Here is a 14,823-nt window from a genome sequence, read left to right as displayed (position 1 = left end):
GGGCTGGGGGCTGGGAAGGAGCGTCTCACTTCTTCCGATGCTTCAGGAGAGAAACGTGCCTGCCTGTGCGCATGGAGGGAGCCCAGCCCTGGCGGGTTACCTGTGCCTCGTCCCACTGCTGACCAGGTCCTCGATGTCCAGGACGCGGCAAGCCAGCTCCGGCTCCAGGCTCTTCTCTGGGGACACGGGCGGGCGTAAACACAGGCTCTCTGGTCCAGAGTACCCGGACCGCGGGAGGCACCCGGGATGGAATGGCTCCTGGCAACAGGCAGCCCCTGGGGAGGGCGCCAAGCCTAAAGCGAGTCCCAAGGGAGCCCTGCTCTGTGCCTTGGGCAGATGCAGGCCTGAGGCTGAACACCAAGAGGAGACCCCGGGGTGGGGTGGGGTGGGGGCCAGCCCTCAGCCTGTCACCACCAGACCCTCTCCAGGCCGGGGCGGCTCCCGTGAGCACCGGGGCACCTGCCCTGCAATCAGGCTTCAGTTTGGCAGCAAGTCCCTTCCTCTCGCTTCACCGCACTCCCCCAAGAACAAGCCCAGAGTCTCCCTCTTAAGGAAGCCAGGCTGCACACGGCCAGCGGCAGAAACGATTTGCTGTCACTGCCTGTGCTATCCGGGCGGGAGGCGCAGAGCCCACCTGAGGCCCTGCAGCCCTGGGGCCCCGCCCCTTCCTCAGGATGCAGCCCAGACAGGCCCCACTCCCTGCTGGCTGTGTGTCCCTGGGCGGGACGGGCCTCAAGAAGGGACACAGGCCCCCCAGTCGGGCCCATAGGAATCGGCCAGGGAAGTACTATAACCCAGCGACACCCAGGCCCGTCCCAGCAGATGGGAGCAAAGGTCTCCTCTAATTAGCACCCAGAGTCTCAGGGCAGCCCCATGTGGACACAGGTCCCCGGCCCCCAGTCCCACTGGGGCAGGTACCAGGCCCAGCCCTTAACAGCACAGACCAGAACACACAGGCCCTCAGCAGTGGCCGCCCCCAGGGTGCCCCCCCCCCCACAGCAGGCAGGGGAAGGAAGAAGAGCCATCCACTCAGCAGCACCATAGCAACAGACCAGCCAATCGGCACGCTCTGCAGCAGGCCGGTCCCACAGCTCAGTCACCTACCTGGGGCGAGGGGGGCTGGGGAGCGGGCAGTGGAGAGGAGGGAGGGGCCTGGCCGGGCCACACTGCTTGCTCCCCGCGGGACGCAGCCAGGCAGGGCTCCCACTCTGCACGCCTCTCAGACCCCTCCTGGGGTCTCTGCCCACTCCTCTCCCCCTGCAAGGCCTGGGCACCTGCTGGAGACACCCCATCGCATCCCGTGCGTCAGCTGGTAAAGGAGGCTGAGACAGCCGGGGGGCACCGGCTTACGGTGAGTGGATGCCCTCGATGAACAGGCAGAAAGAGCACAGCAGAGCAGGGGCAGGGACTGGGGAGGGGACAGAGAGGCCAGAGCCAGCAGGCCAGCTGGGACAGCCCCTGCTCTGCCACACAGGGCCTGGGGCAGCGGGGAGGGGCCTGCAGCCAGGGGCCCAACACGCAGCAGCTCCAAGGGTGCCTCCACCATGGATGGGAAGCTCCCCCCAGCTCCCACCCGTCCCCTGGCCTCCTGGCCCCTCCCTCCTCAAGGACCCTCCAGGTGAGGTGAGGGGTGCTGCAGGTGAGGGACAGGACCCTGCAGGTGAGGGCTGGTCCAGCAGAGTGGGCAAGCTGGCCACTCCAAGCTGCTGTGGAAACGTGGCTGGAGCGGTTCACACCCTAACGGCTCTGGCCTGTGGCCAACAGGACACCTGGAACCCCCTTTGCCAGGGACAAGGACAGGGGAGGCAGCCACAGTGCAGCAAAGGGGGGGCAGCTCCGTCGAGCATCACGGGCCTGACACCAGGGCCCGTGGGAAGGCAGGACTGAGGACAGAGGGCCAAGCAGCGGGGGGACGAGGACAAGAGAGCAGCCTTCAGGCGACCTGACACCCAGAGGCCTGACGCCGACAGGACAGCAGAGCTGGCGGCCAGCAGTCTCCAGCCCGGGGCCACGACAGCTGCCACAGGCCATCCTCAGCCTTACACTTCATTGCTGTCCTGAGGGTCCTTGGCGCCACCAGACCAAGGGACACCGCCAAGGGGAAGGCGGTGAGGAATGAGCCTGGGAGCCTGGGTCATCGCCCCAGAGGCCAAGCCGTGCAGCCCTACCCACAGCCGGCCCGCCAGAGCCCAAGCCCGCATCAGGCAACCCCCCTCCCTCTCTCCAAGGGCGCTGGGACTCCCAGCTCAGGCCTCTGGGACCGTACTGCTGTCCTGACCCACTGCCTAGCACAGGCCTGGCCCGCTGGGCTCTCGCAACCCAAGTAGACGGTGGCCTGCGGGTCACCAATGTGAACTCTCTGGGGCCCGGCTCACTGCAGGGTCTGAGTCCCAACCCTGAGGCAGGAAACAGAGGGAGCCCTGACCCCACAGAAGCGTGACCCCGCCCCCAGGCCACACAGCCCCGTCTGGAAAGGCCACACCACAGAGAAGCCTCTCTGCCATCACCTCTGGCTCCAGAAGTCCTGACAGACACAAAGGGCAGCCACAGGCGGAAAAGCAGGAATTCGGAGGCAAGGGCACCAGTGCCGCCCTTCCACTCTGGGCCCCAAGAAAGTCAGTGACAGGAGACAAAGGGTCCCCTTCACAGGGCCCTGGGCACCTGCGGTCACACAACCACGCCGCACCTGGGCCGGCCGTTGTCGCAAACACTGCGCTTTCCACTCTCGTCCGTTTCTGGATGAGGCTGGAGGAGTCACTAGGAGGACCCCAGGGGCTCAGGGCACGTCACACCCACCGAGTTACAGGCGGCAGTGACAGGATGCACCACAAAATCAGCAAAGGGAAAAACACGTGGAGGAGCTTCCAGTACCCCCTCCCTGGCTGACTCCCCCAGAACGAGCTGAGACCAAGAGTGAAATGCTCTCCAGAGACCCAGCGCCCAGGGGGCACCCCTGACTGGCAGGCGCCCAATTTCCAGCCCTCCAGAAGGGAGCACGCACTCTGCACAAAGCATGCTGTTGGCACGGTTCAGGCCCTTCCTCGGCCCCACCGCGTGAGCTCCTCTGCACGCACGCCAATGCCGGTCGTCAGGAGACAGAGCGCAGGCACCTCGACAGCCCAGAGCGGGGCACTGAGGGGCAGCAGCCAGCAGCCCAGGAGGCCGCTGAGCCCAGCCCTCAGAGGCGCCCAGACTCCACTCCCCCTGCAGCGCGCTCTCCGTGGGCAGGAGGCACCACCTCGAGCCTTCTCACCTTCCACGTTGTTGTAGAAGTGACAGGAGCGACTTGCCACCTTCTTGCGGCACAAGTGGACCTGGGTGAACATGAGGTCTGGGCTCGTGTGACGGCCGAGCCCTGCCCCAGCCCCAGCCAGGCACCCCCTCCCAGCTCCACCCCCGCCAGCTCTTTACCCCTCCGTCTCCCAGGGGCAGCACCCACGCAGCAGCAGCAGACCCACCAAGGCCAGGCTGGGCGCCCCAGGAGCCCACCTGCGTGTGGTTACTCTCCTGCCTCTTCACCTCGGGATGGATACACAGCTGCTCCCGGGAGCCCAGCACACACACTCGGGGCCTGGTGGAGGAGACGGTTGGGGGGCCCAAAGATCAGAGGGCGGGGGCCCCAGTGCTGTCCAGCGGCAGGAGCCACGTGGGCTGCACCGGGAGCCCAGGGAAGCTTGGCTCACACGCCCGGGCAGCCAGAGGGAGTGGCTGGGGCGGAAATCCGCCCCAGGCTCGAGAGGGGCTTTCACCGTGGCACGGCCTGCTCTGAGTCAGCATCCAGGGCGAGGCCGAGAGACTGGGGCAGGCCTCAGGGAGACCTTGCCACCTGCATCCTCCCTCTCGTGGGAGGCCGGCGGGGAGGGGACACCAACTCTCCTGCAGCAGTGCTGGGGGCTCCAACACGGGGCAGGGCCTCCCCCGCACAGCTGCCCTGACCCATGCCCACAGCTGACACCCCGATGGCTGCGAGGAGCTCAGGGTATGAGCCTGAGGTCAGGGCGGCAGCCCCACAGCCAGAGCACGGCGCGACCCCAGGGTGGGGTCCAGGCAGAACACCCCCGTGACCCCAAGGCAGGGGTGGACGCCGCCTGACCCACCGGTAGGAGGTGTTCCGGAGCTCACTGATGACCTGAGTGAGCTGCGAGTGGGTCCTGGAGGCGTAAATGATCTTTGGGACGTCCGCGTAGCACGCTGCCCGGCACAAGGGAACAGGACAGGTCATGGCCCACGTGTGCAGTTAACCCGGGGCACTCAGCTAACTCGGCCCGGGGACAGCTAAGCATCGATGCCCAATACTCGCTACAGGAAGGAGTGCAGTGGGTCTCTGCAGGGTCCTCATTTGGCCATAAGGTTCTGACCCTAGGTTTACAGCCAGGATGGCGAGAAATGACATGGCAGCTACAACCCTCCTTCCTTCCCCGCCTCCCAGCCCGGGACCAGGAAAGGGGCAAAAAGGGGCAAAAAGGGGCATCACCTGGGACATCTCCTTCCAGGGCAGCGTTCCCCCAGGACGCCAAGGCGCGGTCAAGGAAGAGCTCCCCTGACACCCTCTCGGCAATCTTGCGGGCAGAGACAGCGTCTCGGAGCTGCTCCCGCCAGGCCAGCGTGCTGCAGAGGAGACACAGCGTCTTCCCCGTGCCCGTGGGGCTCTCCAGAACGCCGTTCACTTTCTAAATGGGGTGGGGAACAGGGTCACGGGGGAGCAGGGGCAGGCTCTGCAGGCCACACAGCCCACCTGAGACAAGCCCTGCAGCCCCTGGGGCAGCTCTGCCCCCACTCAGCGGGGGACGTAAAATGCCGCAGGACCTCTCCACTCTCAAACCAAAAGCTGTAGACCAAACCAGGTCTCATTAGCAAACAATTTACAGAGCATTACCCAAAATACCACGGTATTTTTCAGCCTAATACAAACAGGAAGATGACTAATTAGGTGTCAAGCCCCAGAATGGGAGTTTGACTCTGATTCTGGATCCAAGCAGTTACACTACCTGAACGGAACCTGACGGTCTACATAGCTCTCGGCCGGTAGCCTGAGTGGAAACTTGGGCCGACACAGCCATGTCTGCAAAGCTGCCCCCAGCTGCCGCAGGCATGGGAACATGGGCCCAGCTACAGAGGCAGCCCTCAAGGGCTGGGGGCTTGGGCAGGGTACAAAAGGGCATGCCCAGAAACCCAGCAGAAAGCAAGCTGCACCCCCTGAGGTTTAACGACCTCCCCTAAGGAGGGCTGGGCACCACCTGTCCCTCTGTGTGGAAATACTTCCTCCAGACCCTCAGCTGGACGCCCTCATCGCTTGGCCTCACTCACATTCCACCTGCGCAGAGAGGCCCCCAAGGCGCTCTTAAGTCTATCACCTTATGTCTTTTCTTTACAGCACTCCTCACCGTCTAGAATTATCCTTTTTGTTTATTTGTTTAGCATCTCTCCTACCCCACCTAGAACATGAGCCCTATTTATGGTCGCCTCCCACGTCCAGAAGGGTAGCTTCACCAGGAGGACCTGGCCGGAGTAAATGGGACAGTGCGTGTACACTGGGTCTTGCTGAGGCTCTACCCACTCTGACCCATCCCCTGGGAACAAGCCCCTCCGTCTGCAGCCTCACCTTCTGCAGACACTCCAAGACCTTGCTCATGTACTCCTCTTGACATTTGTATGGCTGGAAAGGGAAATCCACTGTCACGCCATTCAGGGTTATCTTGGGCATACTGGCCTACTCTCTGTCTCGGGCGGACACAGAGGCTGGCTGAAACGCAAGCTGTGTGGGTCTGCGAGACAAACCCCTCTCCGAACATCTCAGGGTCTCAGCCGCTCCAGGTAAGTTATGCCAGCCTGTGCCGCTGGGACACGTTCTCCACGGGAGCCCCTATGGCAGAGACTGCAATGACAAAACTGTTTGTAGCGACCCTTTCCCCGAGCGCCAGGCCACTTCACCAGTCCCCTCAGGCAGTGCCTCCGCAAACAGGTCCGAAGGCGAGCCTGTGACATCCTGTCATAAGGAGCTCGGAGAGATGTCGGCCCTGTCTTGTTCTCCCGCCCCAGGCAGCTCCACCGTGCTCCGGGAGAGGCGACAGGGCAGGGGCCAGATGCAGCTCCACGTGCTCCACCCGCAATAACACTGCATTGACCTCCGCCAGAGCTTGAGGGGCCACAGTTCCCAGCGGAGCCCCCCCCCCCAGCCTGGGCCGGTCGGGACCCCCCCGCCCCTGCGGCTCCCAACCCTCCGCTCCACGGACCAGCCCCATCCCTCCCAGGTGGGCAGCGAAAGAGCACGTGTGCTGCTCTGACCTGGGACGCGAATCCGTGCGGCGCCCAGCAAACCACTCAGCCCCCCGAGGCCTGGTTTCGCACGGACACTCGGACTAACAGCCCGCGCTCCTAAACCCCGCCGGGCCGCCCTTCCCGCGGACCCGGCGCCCTCCACGAGCTCGGAGCCGGGCACTACGCGCCCCACAATGCAGCGCGCCAAAATCGCCAGCGCGCGGCCCGAGGGCTGCGCGGGGCCTGCCGGGAGTTGCAGTTGCGGAAGCCGCCGCTTGGGCACAGGTTCCAGTGCCAGGGTCTCGGCGGGGAGCCTTCCACGACCGGGATCTCCAGGACTTCGCCCCAGTCCGTCCGACTCACCACCACCGCGTCCTCAGGAGGCAGCCGGTCCGACCTTGCGGGCTGAGGCGCGCAGTCATCCGTGAACGCGCTGCACTTCCGCCCCCAATTCCGGTCCGCTGCGCAGTGCTTCGGCCGGAAACTGGTCCCCTCCCTCGGGGTCCGCGCTCTGATGGCGCGCAGCGTTCCACGTCGCACCCGCCCCTTCAGTTGACCCTGAGCCCGAAGACCGGCACCTCCTCGCCCGCGGGCACGAACCTGGGGTCCCGCCGTCTCCTCCCTCCCCACCAGGGTCTCCGTTCCACTTCCCCCCTGGGCCAAGCCCCCTCGGACAACTGCCCGGACAACAGCACAAGCCTTCTAACAGGTTTCCTGTGGCTTCCCTTTTCTCGAAAGACCCAGAGGTCTTTTAAAGACTCGAGTCTGAGCTGATCACTCTCCTTAAATTTCGCAAATGGCTGTCCCTTGCCCGTGACTCGGCTCCTGAGAGCCTCACCAGATCCTCTCCTTACTGTCCTCTAGGTCCAGCCGCTTTTCCGGTCAATGTCCCCCACTGGTCAGGGCGGGACCTCTGAATCCCCAGCACCCAGCACCAGCTGGCAGTCAATAGGGAGGTTCCAGGGGTCTGCACAGCTCTGTGTGGTCAGAAGTGTTTGTCTATGGACGTCCCTGATGCTGCAGTGGTTGAGACTCTGCAATCCCGATGCAGGGGGCCCAGGTTCCATCCCTGATCCAGGGAACTAGAACCCACATGCATGCTGCAACTAAGAGTTCACATTCCACAACTAAGGAGCCCATGAGCCGCAACTAAGACCCAGCGCAACCAAATAAATAAATATTAAAAAAAAAAGAAGTGTTTGTCTAGGTGACCCCAGCATGCCCCAAAGAGCACCAGGGAGAAACTGACGCTGAAGTGACAGCCCACAGTCAGCTGGCAAGGCTGATTTTAGAGGGTCTTGTGGGCTGTTTAATGTCCAGATGTTTTCCCACTGATGGCACCTTAATGCCACATGAGTGTCTAGGCTGATGTGTGTGAGATCATGCTTGGGGAAGCCCCTGGCACACACTGGCATCCACCCACACCCACTTGTTCCAGTGAGGGGACAGTAGAGTGTCTATCTCAGCAGGGAGCTTGGAGAAGAGGAGACCCGGCCACACACTTGCTGAATGCTCACTAGGCACACATTTCAGTACCATCCATGCCGGCATTAACACGGTTGTCCTTCCAACGACCCCTGAGATAAGTGCTTTTATGATCCAGTCCTTACAGGTGAGGAAAGGAAGCACGGGGTGGGTGGTTAGTAGATTTCCCAAAGACGGCAGCAAGTCCCAGAGCCAGGAGTCCCACTCTTCACCTCCACACCCCCCATCTTCTGAGAGTAATGGCATTTCCCCCACAAAAGTCCAAGGAAGGGAAGTCCAGGACCCAGAGACTTGGCAAACTCCTGGGCCAGAAAGGGAGCTGAGGACCCTGGTCACACATTGTGCATAGGGACTCCTGCCCAGGCTCCTATTAATTATAACACGTAAATGCTGTGGTACTGAGTCCTGAGAGGTGAGCAGAAGGGGAGAAGAAGGCTGGCCATAGCAAGCCCACTCAGCAGGCACTGCGATCTCGAGCAAGTCAACCAACTTGCACTGAGTGTCTGCTCTGCCAGGCTCTGTGGGACTCCCACGGTGGACCCGACCCCATGTGGACCACAGGACAGATGTTAACCAGTCACATGCTTGCTGTGTGTGCACACAGAGGTCCTGGGCCCTCCTCATCTCTCTGTGTGTTCCCGAGGTTTCCCAGAGATCTAGCTCTGGTTCTAGGACTTCATTGCTTGTGGAGTCAGCACTTCTCTTGGCCTCAGTGGCTCCGTCCCTAAAACGGGAATGACGCTCCATCTGCCTGACTTCCCATCCCCATCACCAAAGAGGTGACATGGTCACTGCGGGAACAGCTCTGCCTTTGGGGGTATCAACCAAACCCCTGAGTCTGGCGGGGGGAGGGGCAGGACGCCACCGACTCACCAAGTGTGCACATCTCTCCTACACCACCTGGGCACTGACACCATTGTCTCATCTCACACCCGAGAAATGGAGGCCCAGAGAGGTCAGAAACTCGCCCTCAGTCACACAGCAAGTAGATGTCAGAGCTGGGATTGGCTCCAGTCTCCGTCTCGCTCCAAAGCCTTTGTTCTAGGCCTCTTCACATCAATTTACCCTCTTCTCTGCCTCAGGAGCTGCTCTCGGATGCCCCTGGAGGCCTTCCAGACCAGCCCCCACCCTCACCATCCATGACTCGCTTAGCCCTCAGCACAAGCCTGGGCGCACAGAAGGCACCACCCAGCCTCCACTGGCCTCAGTGAAGAGCTCTCCTACCCCACTCTGATGTTGAGGCCCATCGCCTCCTGCTGCACCCACCCTGGGGAATTGGGGGCTGTTTCCGCCATCCCCCCGGGGAGTGCACAAAGCCAGGTTGGGGGGGCACCAGCTCCAAGTGGTGAGCGGTGGGAGGATGGGCAACGGGTTGCAGTGCAGCGCTCAGCTCTGCGTCCCAGGCTGATCTCTCCCCTCCCATCATCCCCTCCCTCTGACGGCTGCAGCCCGTGCAACAGCCAGGCGCTTTCTCTCTCTCTCTCTCTCTCCCCCTCCCTCCCTCTCCCCGCTGCTCCCGCCTCCTGCCCTCCCTTGCCCCCTCCCCGACACTGCAGCATTCGCCGACTGCAGCTCCAGCCACCGCCCGCGCCTCTCCGGCCTCCGCAACCCCACCGCCGCCAGCACCATGGCCAGCACCGTGTCCGGTAGGCACCGGGGCATCGGGAGTCCTGGGGCGGCGGATCTGAGCAGAGGCTATTGTCTGGCCTCGCCCACCGCTGGGCCGATTACGGAGTGTTTTCCCATCTCGGACCCCACGCTCTGCAAGGGCGCGGGCGCTCTCCGGGCGGAACCCGCAGGAGACGGGGTTCAGGGCCGCCGGGTGGGGAGACTCGGTGCCCATAAGGCGGGGATTGCGGCGCCAGCCTAACGGACTTGGGCCGCAGAGCAGGGGCTCCGCTCGGGGTGGGGGCATCGGTGCGGGGGTGCCCTTGCCCCTTGGGGCGCTGCCGTGCCAGGCCGGGAGCGACTGCCTCAGGATGGCTCCGAGACCCATGGGTGGGTGGGCGCGCTCGCGGGATGCGGGCAGGGTCCCTGGAGGCGCCCGGGGACCCCAGACCCGGGTCGGACCGCGCCTTCTCGGGGGTCAGAGGGAGGAGCGCGGGACCCTTTGCAGGAGTCCCAGCCCGGGGCCGGCGGGGCCCGGGCTCTCCCTGCGCCAACAGAGGGGCCGGGGGACGGGAGGGGGCGCTGCGAGAAGACGGGAAACGGAAACCTGAGCCGAGCCGCGCCCGCACCTCGCGTCGCCGCCCCTCCCCTCGCCGCTGCGGGCTCGGGACCACCCTCTGTGACACGGTGCCACCCGCCCCGGTCGAAAAAGCCACCGCCCTTTACGCTGCGGGTTTGGATGGGGGATGGGCTGCCGCTGTTTCCGAGCCTTTCTAGGATGGGGGCGTCTGCCCCTCCCTCCCCCGCCGCTCCACCTCCCCAGCTGCAGACCCACCGCCCTCAACGGCAACGACCCTCTCCTCCCGGGCCTGCAGCAGGCGCGGAGCTGCCGCGGAGGGGCGGGCACCGGGCGAGGCGGGAAACGGGGGTCACATACTGGACGCGGGAGTGCTGCCAGGCGACCCCCGGGGCAAGGACGCGGGGGTCGCTCTCCTCAGGAACGCTCTGCCCAGTCTGGCTTTCCCAGGACCGGCTTCACCTTTGCACTCGGTGCCCGAGATGGCTAGGCGGGCGGGCGGCCCCCACCTTCACCCCGTCACCTCGCCCACCCTTCCGTCCGCCCTGGGGGCGGCTCTCTGCAATCCCCTCTCCCCAGATAGTTCGACTCTGTCCGCAGTGCCCGCTTCTGTCTGAGGCGCCAGAGCTCCGCCCACCCACGTGTGCAACGCCCTGACCCCGCCCCTCAGGGCCGGCGGTTCTGGCCCCCAGTGACTTCTGCAGGAGCCTGGCAGGGGACCACGTGCGTCACTGACCACCCCCCCACATTCATCTGGGGGTCTTATCCATCTGGACTTCATACGCCCCCTGCCCTCTCCCTGACACCCCCAGAGATACTGGGACCAGCAGGTGAGGGTGGCCAGTGCGGCCCCAGTCCCACACTGGGGCAGGTCTGTGCGTCCTCATTCACCATCTGTGCCTGAGCTGGGGGACAGTGGGCAGCCACTTCTGGGAGCATTTATCAGCTTTTCACCTCGTTGGTAAAACCCCTGCACAGGCCTCCTTCTCATCCTTCTGACATGAGCAGACTGAGGTTAGGCGCTGGAGGGACGCAGACGAAGCCACACCATCGATGGCCATCAGGGCTTGGGCCCAGACCCTCCGACCTCAGAGTTTCCTGGCACCAGACCCTCTTCTTGGCCAGACTTTGGGGCACTGCTGACCCATGCTTTTCCCCAGGATTGTTCTGGGTGTCCAAGTTACCCATGGTGTCAAGAAGGAGACCATGGGACTTCCCTGGTGGCACAGCGGTTAAGAATCCACCTGCCAGTGCAGGAGACACGGGTTCGATCCCTGGTCCGGGAAGATCCCACATGCTGCGGAGCAACTAAGCCCGTGCGCCACAACTACTGAGCCCACATGCCACAACTACTGAAGCCCACGTGCCTAGAGCCCGTGCTCTGCAACAAGAGAAGCCACCGCAATGATGAGAAGCCTGCGCACTGCAACGAAGAGTAGCCCTTACTCGCAGCAACTAGAGAAAGGCTGCGTGCAACAGCAAAGACCCAAAGCAGCCAAAAAAAAAAATTTTTTTTAAAGAAAAAAGAAGGAAGGAGACCATGAGTGCCATTGGTCAGTTTCGTCCAGCATGGCCAGCAAAGACATGCTGCAGTACCAGCTGGAGAACTGCTCATAGCTGACATCACATGGGGCTGGGCCTTTCATGTTCTGCCATCAGCACTGCCCTCTATAGAGTGCAGCCCGTGTGTACACACACCTGTGCTCACCTGCAGCTTCTCCCGGCCATAACAGTTTGATAGGAGAGAGGTCTGGCCCAGAAGTGGCTACGTGACAGCGCCGGTAACTGTGGCCAAAATTGGTGTAAGTGAACCAGCTATGGCTTCTCTCTGAAAACACATCTTTGATTGGAGCAGACTTTCGTGCCTCAGTGGCCTTGAAGTGTCACCTCTGCTCTGGTCTGTGGCCGCTGCAGGATTGCTCTTAGCCTCATCTTTGTGCATAGATTGGAAAGCTTTGCCCCTGCCTCGCTCTTGAGTGCCTCCTGGTGGGCCGCGTTCTGAGGACACTGCGTCTTGGTGTCCTTCCCAGGTGCTCAGCTCTTCAGGCACTTTTGTAGACTCGCTCATGTTCATCCCCTTATGCAACTCTGGTAAGCTGCAAGGCCTTGCACCTGCTACCTCGCCGCTCAGGGGCTCAATCTCCCCATCGGGGTGACCGTGATAGTGACAGCACCTCCCCTAGGCTTGTTCTGAGGGTTGAATGAGCTATTTCAGGAAACAGTGCTTGGCCCGGGGCCTGGCAAGAGGTGAGTGCCCAGTCCACGCCAGGCAGCATGACTGTTGCAGCCACCTTTCCCAGAGAAAGGTGAATGCTGCTGTCAACTCCTGCCATGCTGGGCTCCCGACACTGAGGGAGGAGACTCTGACAAGTGAGAGAGGGGCAGCCTGGGTGGCAACAAGCTCCATCTGTCAGGAGGCAGTTAGCAGCAGCCTCCAGGGCACTTTTAGGGGTGAGCAGGAATCTGTGGGCCCCCTTCCCTCCTAGTTCTGGAAGACCCCCCACCCACCCACCATGAGGCTCCCAACAGGAGAGTGCAGAGGCCTGGGCTCGTGACAGGGCTGCCATCCTGGCATGCTGTGTGACTTCGGGGGTGCCACTTGCCCTCTCTGCACCTCCTTCTCCTCTGTAGAAATGAGGCTGATGAGGGTGTCTGCCTGGTCTGGCTGGTCTTGAGAGTCAGTTCGGAGGAAGGGTGTGGTGTGCCCACCCCATCCCCCTTGGGCACGATTACTGTTGTCACCAGGTACTCTAGGCTGACCTGGTGCCTTCTAACTCTTGCTCTTCTGAGATGTAACCATCCAACAGGCCAATATGCCTTTTGCATGTGTAACATTTACTATGAAGGGGATCAAAGCAGTCCAGTTCACGGTAGAGATTTGTTTTTAATGACTTTCTGAAGTCAGTGATGGGGACGGAAGAGAGGGTCCTGGTGAGGAGAGAAAAGGGAGGGCGTGCCTCGAGTCCCCACTTCCTGGCTGGAGCTATGTCTGTGGAGAGGTCTGGGCCTCCACCTCTTCCCTCTGCAATGAGAGGAACTTTAAGCCCCTCCGGCTCTGAAAATACAGGCGTACCCTCCTGTCTTGCATGTGGCTGGGCCCAGCCCTGATCTCCAACCCCGGTGCAGGCTGCCCCCTGCTCAGTGTCTCCAAATTTGCCGGTTCCCCACCCACCATGCAGTCCCCTCTGACTTGCAACCAGACGACGGCGCAGGCCTCACTCCCAAGCCCCCTCCTGGGGAGTTGCCCCTTCCCACTGGGCTTCTTGAGGAAGGGTCTTCTGAGAAGTAAGGTCCTCATAGGCCACCAACCCAGGGGATCTCCACGACCACCAGACGCCAAGCTGCATCCCTGTTTGCAGCCGCGGGACATAGTCCTTCACTTCCCAGTTGGACACTTGTCCCCTGGGCAGAGCCATGACCTCGGAGACTCTGACCTCAGTCTTGAGCCCCCAGCCCTCTCCCCTCTCACCTGCCTACACTCACACCTGCCCAAGCTCCCCCTCCTGCCCCTGAATTGCCACCAGCCCCCCTCCAGGCTGAGGTGACAGCTGCCTGGAAGGGAGCCCCTGGCATTTGTCTGTAAAATTCCTCTGTTATTAATTTGCAACCCTTTTCCTGGGAAAATCTCAGGCTTGGGGCAGTGAGGGCCTTGAGCAGCTGTGAGGCCCCAGGTTCCTGGCCTGTAAGGTAAACTCTTTCGGAGGTTTTAACACGGGATGAGAAAGGACTCTCTGAAAGGTCAGGGTAGGGGGCTGGTGTCTGTTGCCAGAGTGGTGGGTGCTGGCAGGGTTAGACTGAGGCCCCTCCTCCCTGGCCTCTCCCAGGACCCAGCTAGGCCCCTGACCAGACTCCCTGTCACTCCCTGCCCCACCTTCCCTTCTGAGCACAGGCCTGGCTACCTCCCCAGCCTCTGCAAGTGTCCAAATATCTCCTGCTCTGCTGTTCCTGGAGAGCCGCTCTGCCTGGTCCTGCCTCCTCTAACTCCCAAGCACACATCCTGGGAGGTACCCCTCAGCCTCCTTTCTGAAGTTAACTTTTAATGACATAAGTAATACGCGAGTAGATTCTGCTTGTGAAAAAGCAAAATCGACAAGTCAGGCCAAAATCCCCTTTGAGGCCCACCCCTACCTGGCCCTCCCTCCCACACTCCTGAGCCAATGACCAAGTCATGTGTCTTCGCCCTGCGTCTCCTCCAAGACCCCAAAGGCTCTCCCTGCTGCTTGCTCAGGATTCCTCTGTGCTCCCGTCACAACTTCTCGGGCTCTCTCCGGAAGAGTCTGGGTCATCAGGACACTTAGATCAAATAGCACCATTCTCTGCACTGGTTGTTGGAGGACCCTGCTCACAGCAAGCTGTTCCCTCAGACAAGGCCTAGTCACTTCTGTCCTGTGTCCTGTTTCTACACCAGCACTTTCCCCAGTTTTATGTGAAATCAATTTAAAAACATTATCTTGAGTGAAATTTCATCAGAAAGTTTCTTGTCCAACCTGTCTGCCCCTTGGAAGAACGCTGTGGGTAACTATGCATGCTCTTTCATGGGAGCCAGAGTCGCTCTCCGTGGAGTATCTCTCTAGAGACCTATACTAGCTTCTCCAGCCAGGGAGGCAGGTGCATGGGTCTGAGCCCCCAAGTCTTTGGGACCTACTGCAGTGGTGGAAAGAACACAGACCACCTGGGGTTGCTCTGGAGGAGCTTTGAACAAGTCACCCAGCTACCTGGGCCCAGTGTTCTCTTGGTTGAGTGGGGGTGACAGTATTGGGCATACAGGTTTGTTGAGAGCCAGTGAGACATCAGACCCATGTGTCTACTTTGGGGCCTGGCTTGCTATGAACCAACCACAAAGAGCTCAATTATTTCCATCCTGAGAGCGAGCATCTCCCCTTCCCTGACAAGGC

At 61.8% G+C, this 14,823-nt stretch overlaps 1 protein-coding gene across 7 annotated transcripts in view; it reads right to left on the bottom strand.

Annotated features, from left to right (window-relative positions):
• The window catches only part of RTEL1 (regulator of telomere elongation helicase 1), a 28,309-nt gene extending 21,725 nt beyond the window's left edge, over positions 1 to 6,584 (bottom strand). For 3 of the 7 annotated variants that reach the window (XM_089897199.1, XM_089897200.1, XM_089897201.1), the window contains exons 1-7: positions 6,286 to 6,584; positions 5,603 to 5,875; positions 4,475 to 4,670; positions 4,098 to 4,191; positions 3,490 to 3,571; positions 3,254 to 3,314; positions 101 to 176 (exon numbers count right to left, since the gene is read on the bottom strand). In XM_089897199.1, coding sequence (XP_089753325.1) covers positions 101 to 176; positions 3,254 to 3,314; positions 3,490 to 3,571; positions 4,098 to 4,191; positions 4,475 to 4,670; positions 5,603 to 5,704 — 611 coding nt within the window. In that variant the 5' untranslated portion in view covers positions 5,705 to 5,875; positions 6,286 to 6,584. The remainder of the gene's footprint in view (positions 1 to 100; positions 177 to 3,253; positions 3,315 to 3,489; positions 3,572 to 4,097; positions 4,192 to 4,474; positions 4,671 to 5,602; positions 5,876 to 6,285) is intronic. The other 4 variants (XM_089897203.1, XM_089897202.1, XM_089897204.1 and 1 more) reach the window with 2 other exon arrangements.
• Between the last annotated feature and the right edge of the window lie 8,239 nt (positions 6,585 to 14,823).

Source organism: Delphinapterus leucas, chromosome 15 (assembly GCF_059928025.1).
Source record: "Delphinapterus leucas isolate spDelLeu-1000000601 "Yukka" chromosome 15, BTC_Dleu_Yukka2, whole genome shotgun sequence".
NCBI classification, from domain to species: domain Eukaryota; kingdom Metazoa; phylum Chordata; class Mammalia; order Artiodactyla; family Monodontidae; genus Delphinapterus; species Delphinapterus leucas.
The sequence above is the reverse complement of the archived record's forward strand: the minus strand, read 5'-3'. Positions and strand labels throughout refer to the sequence as shown.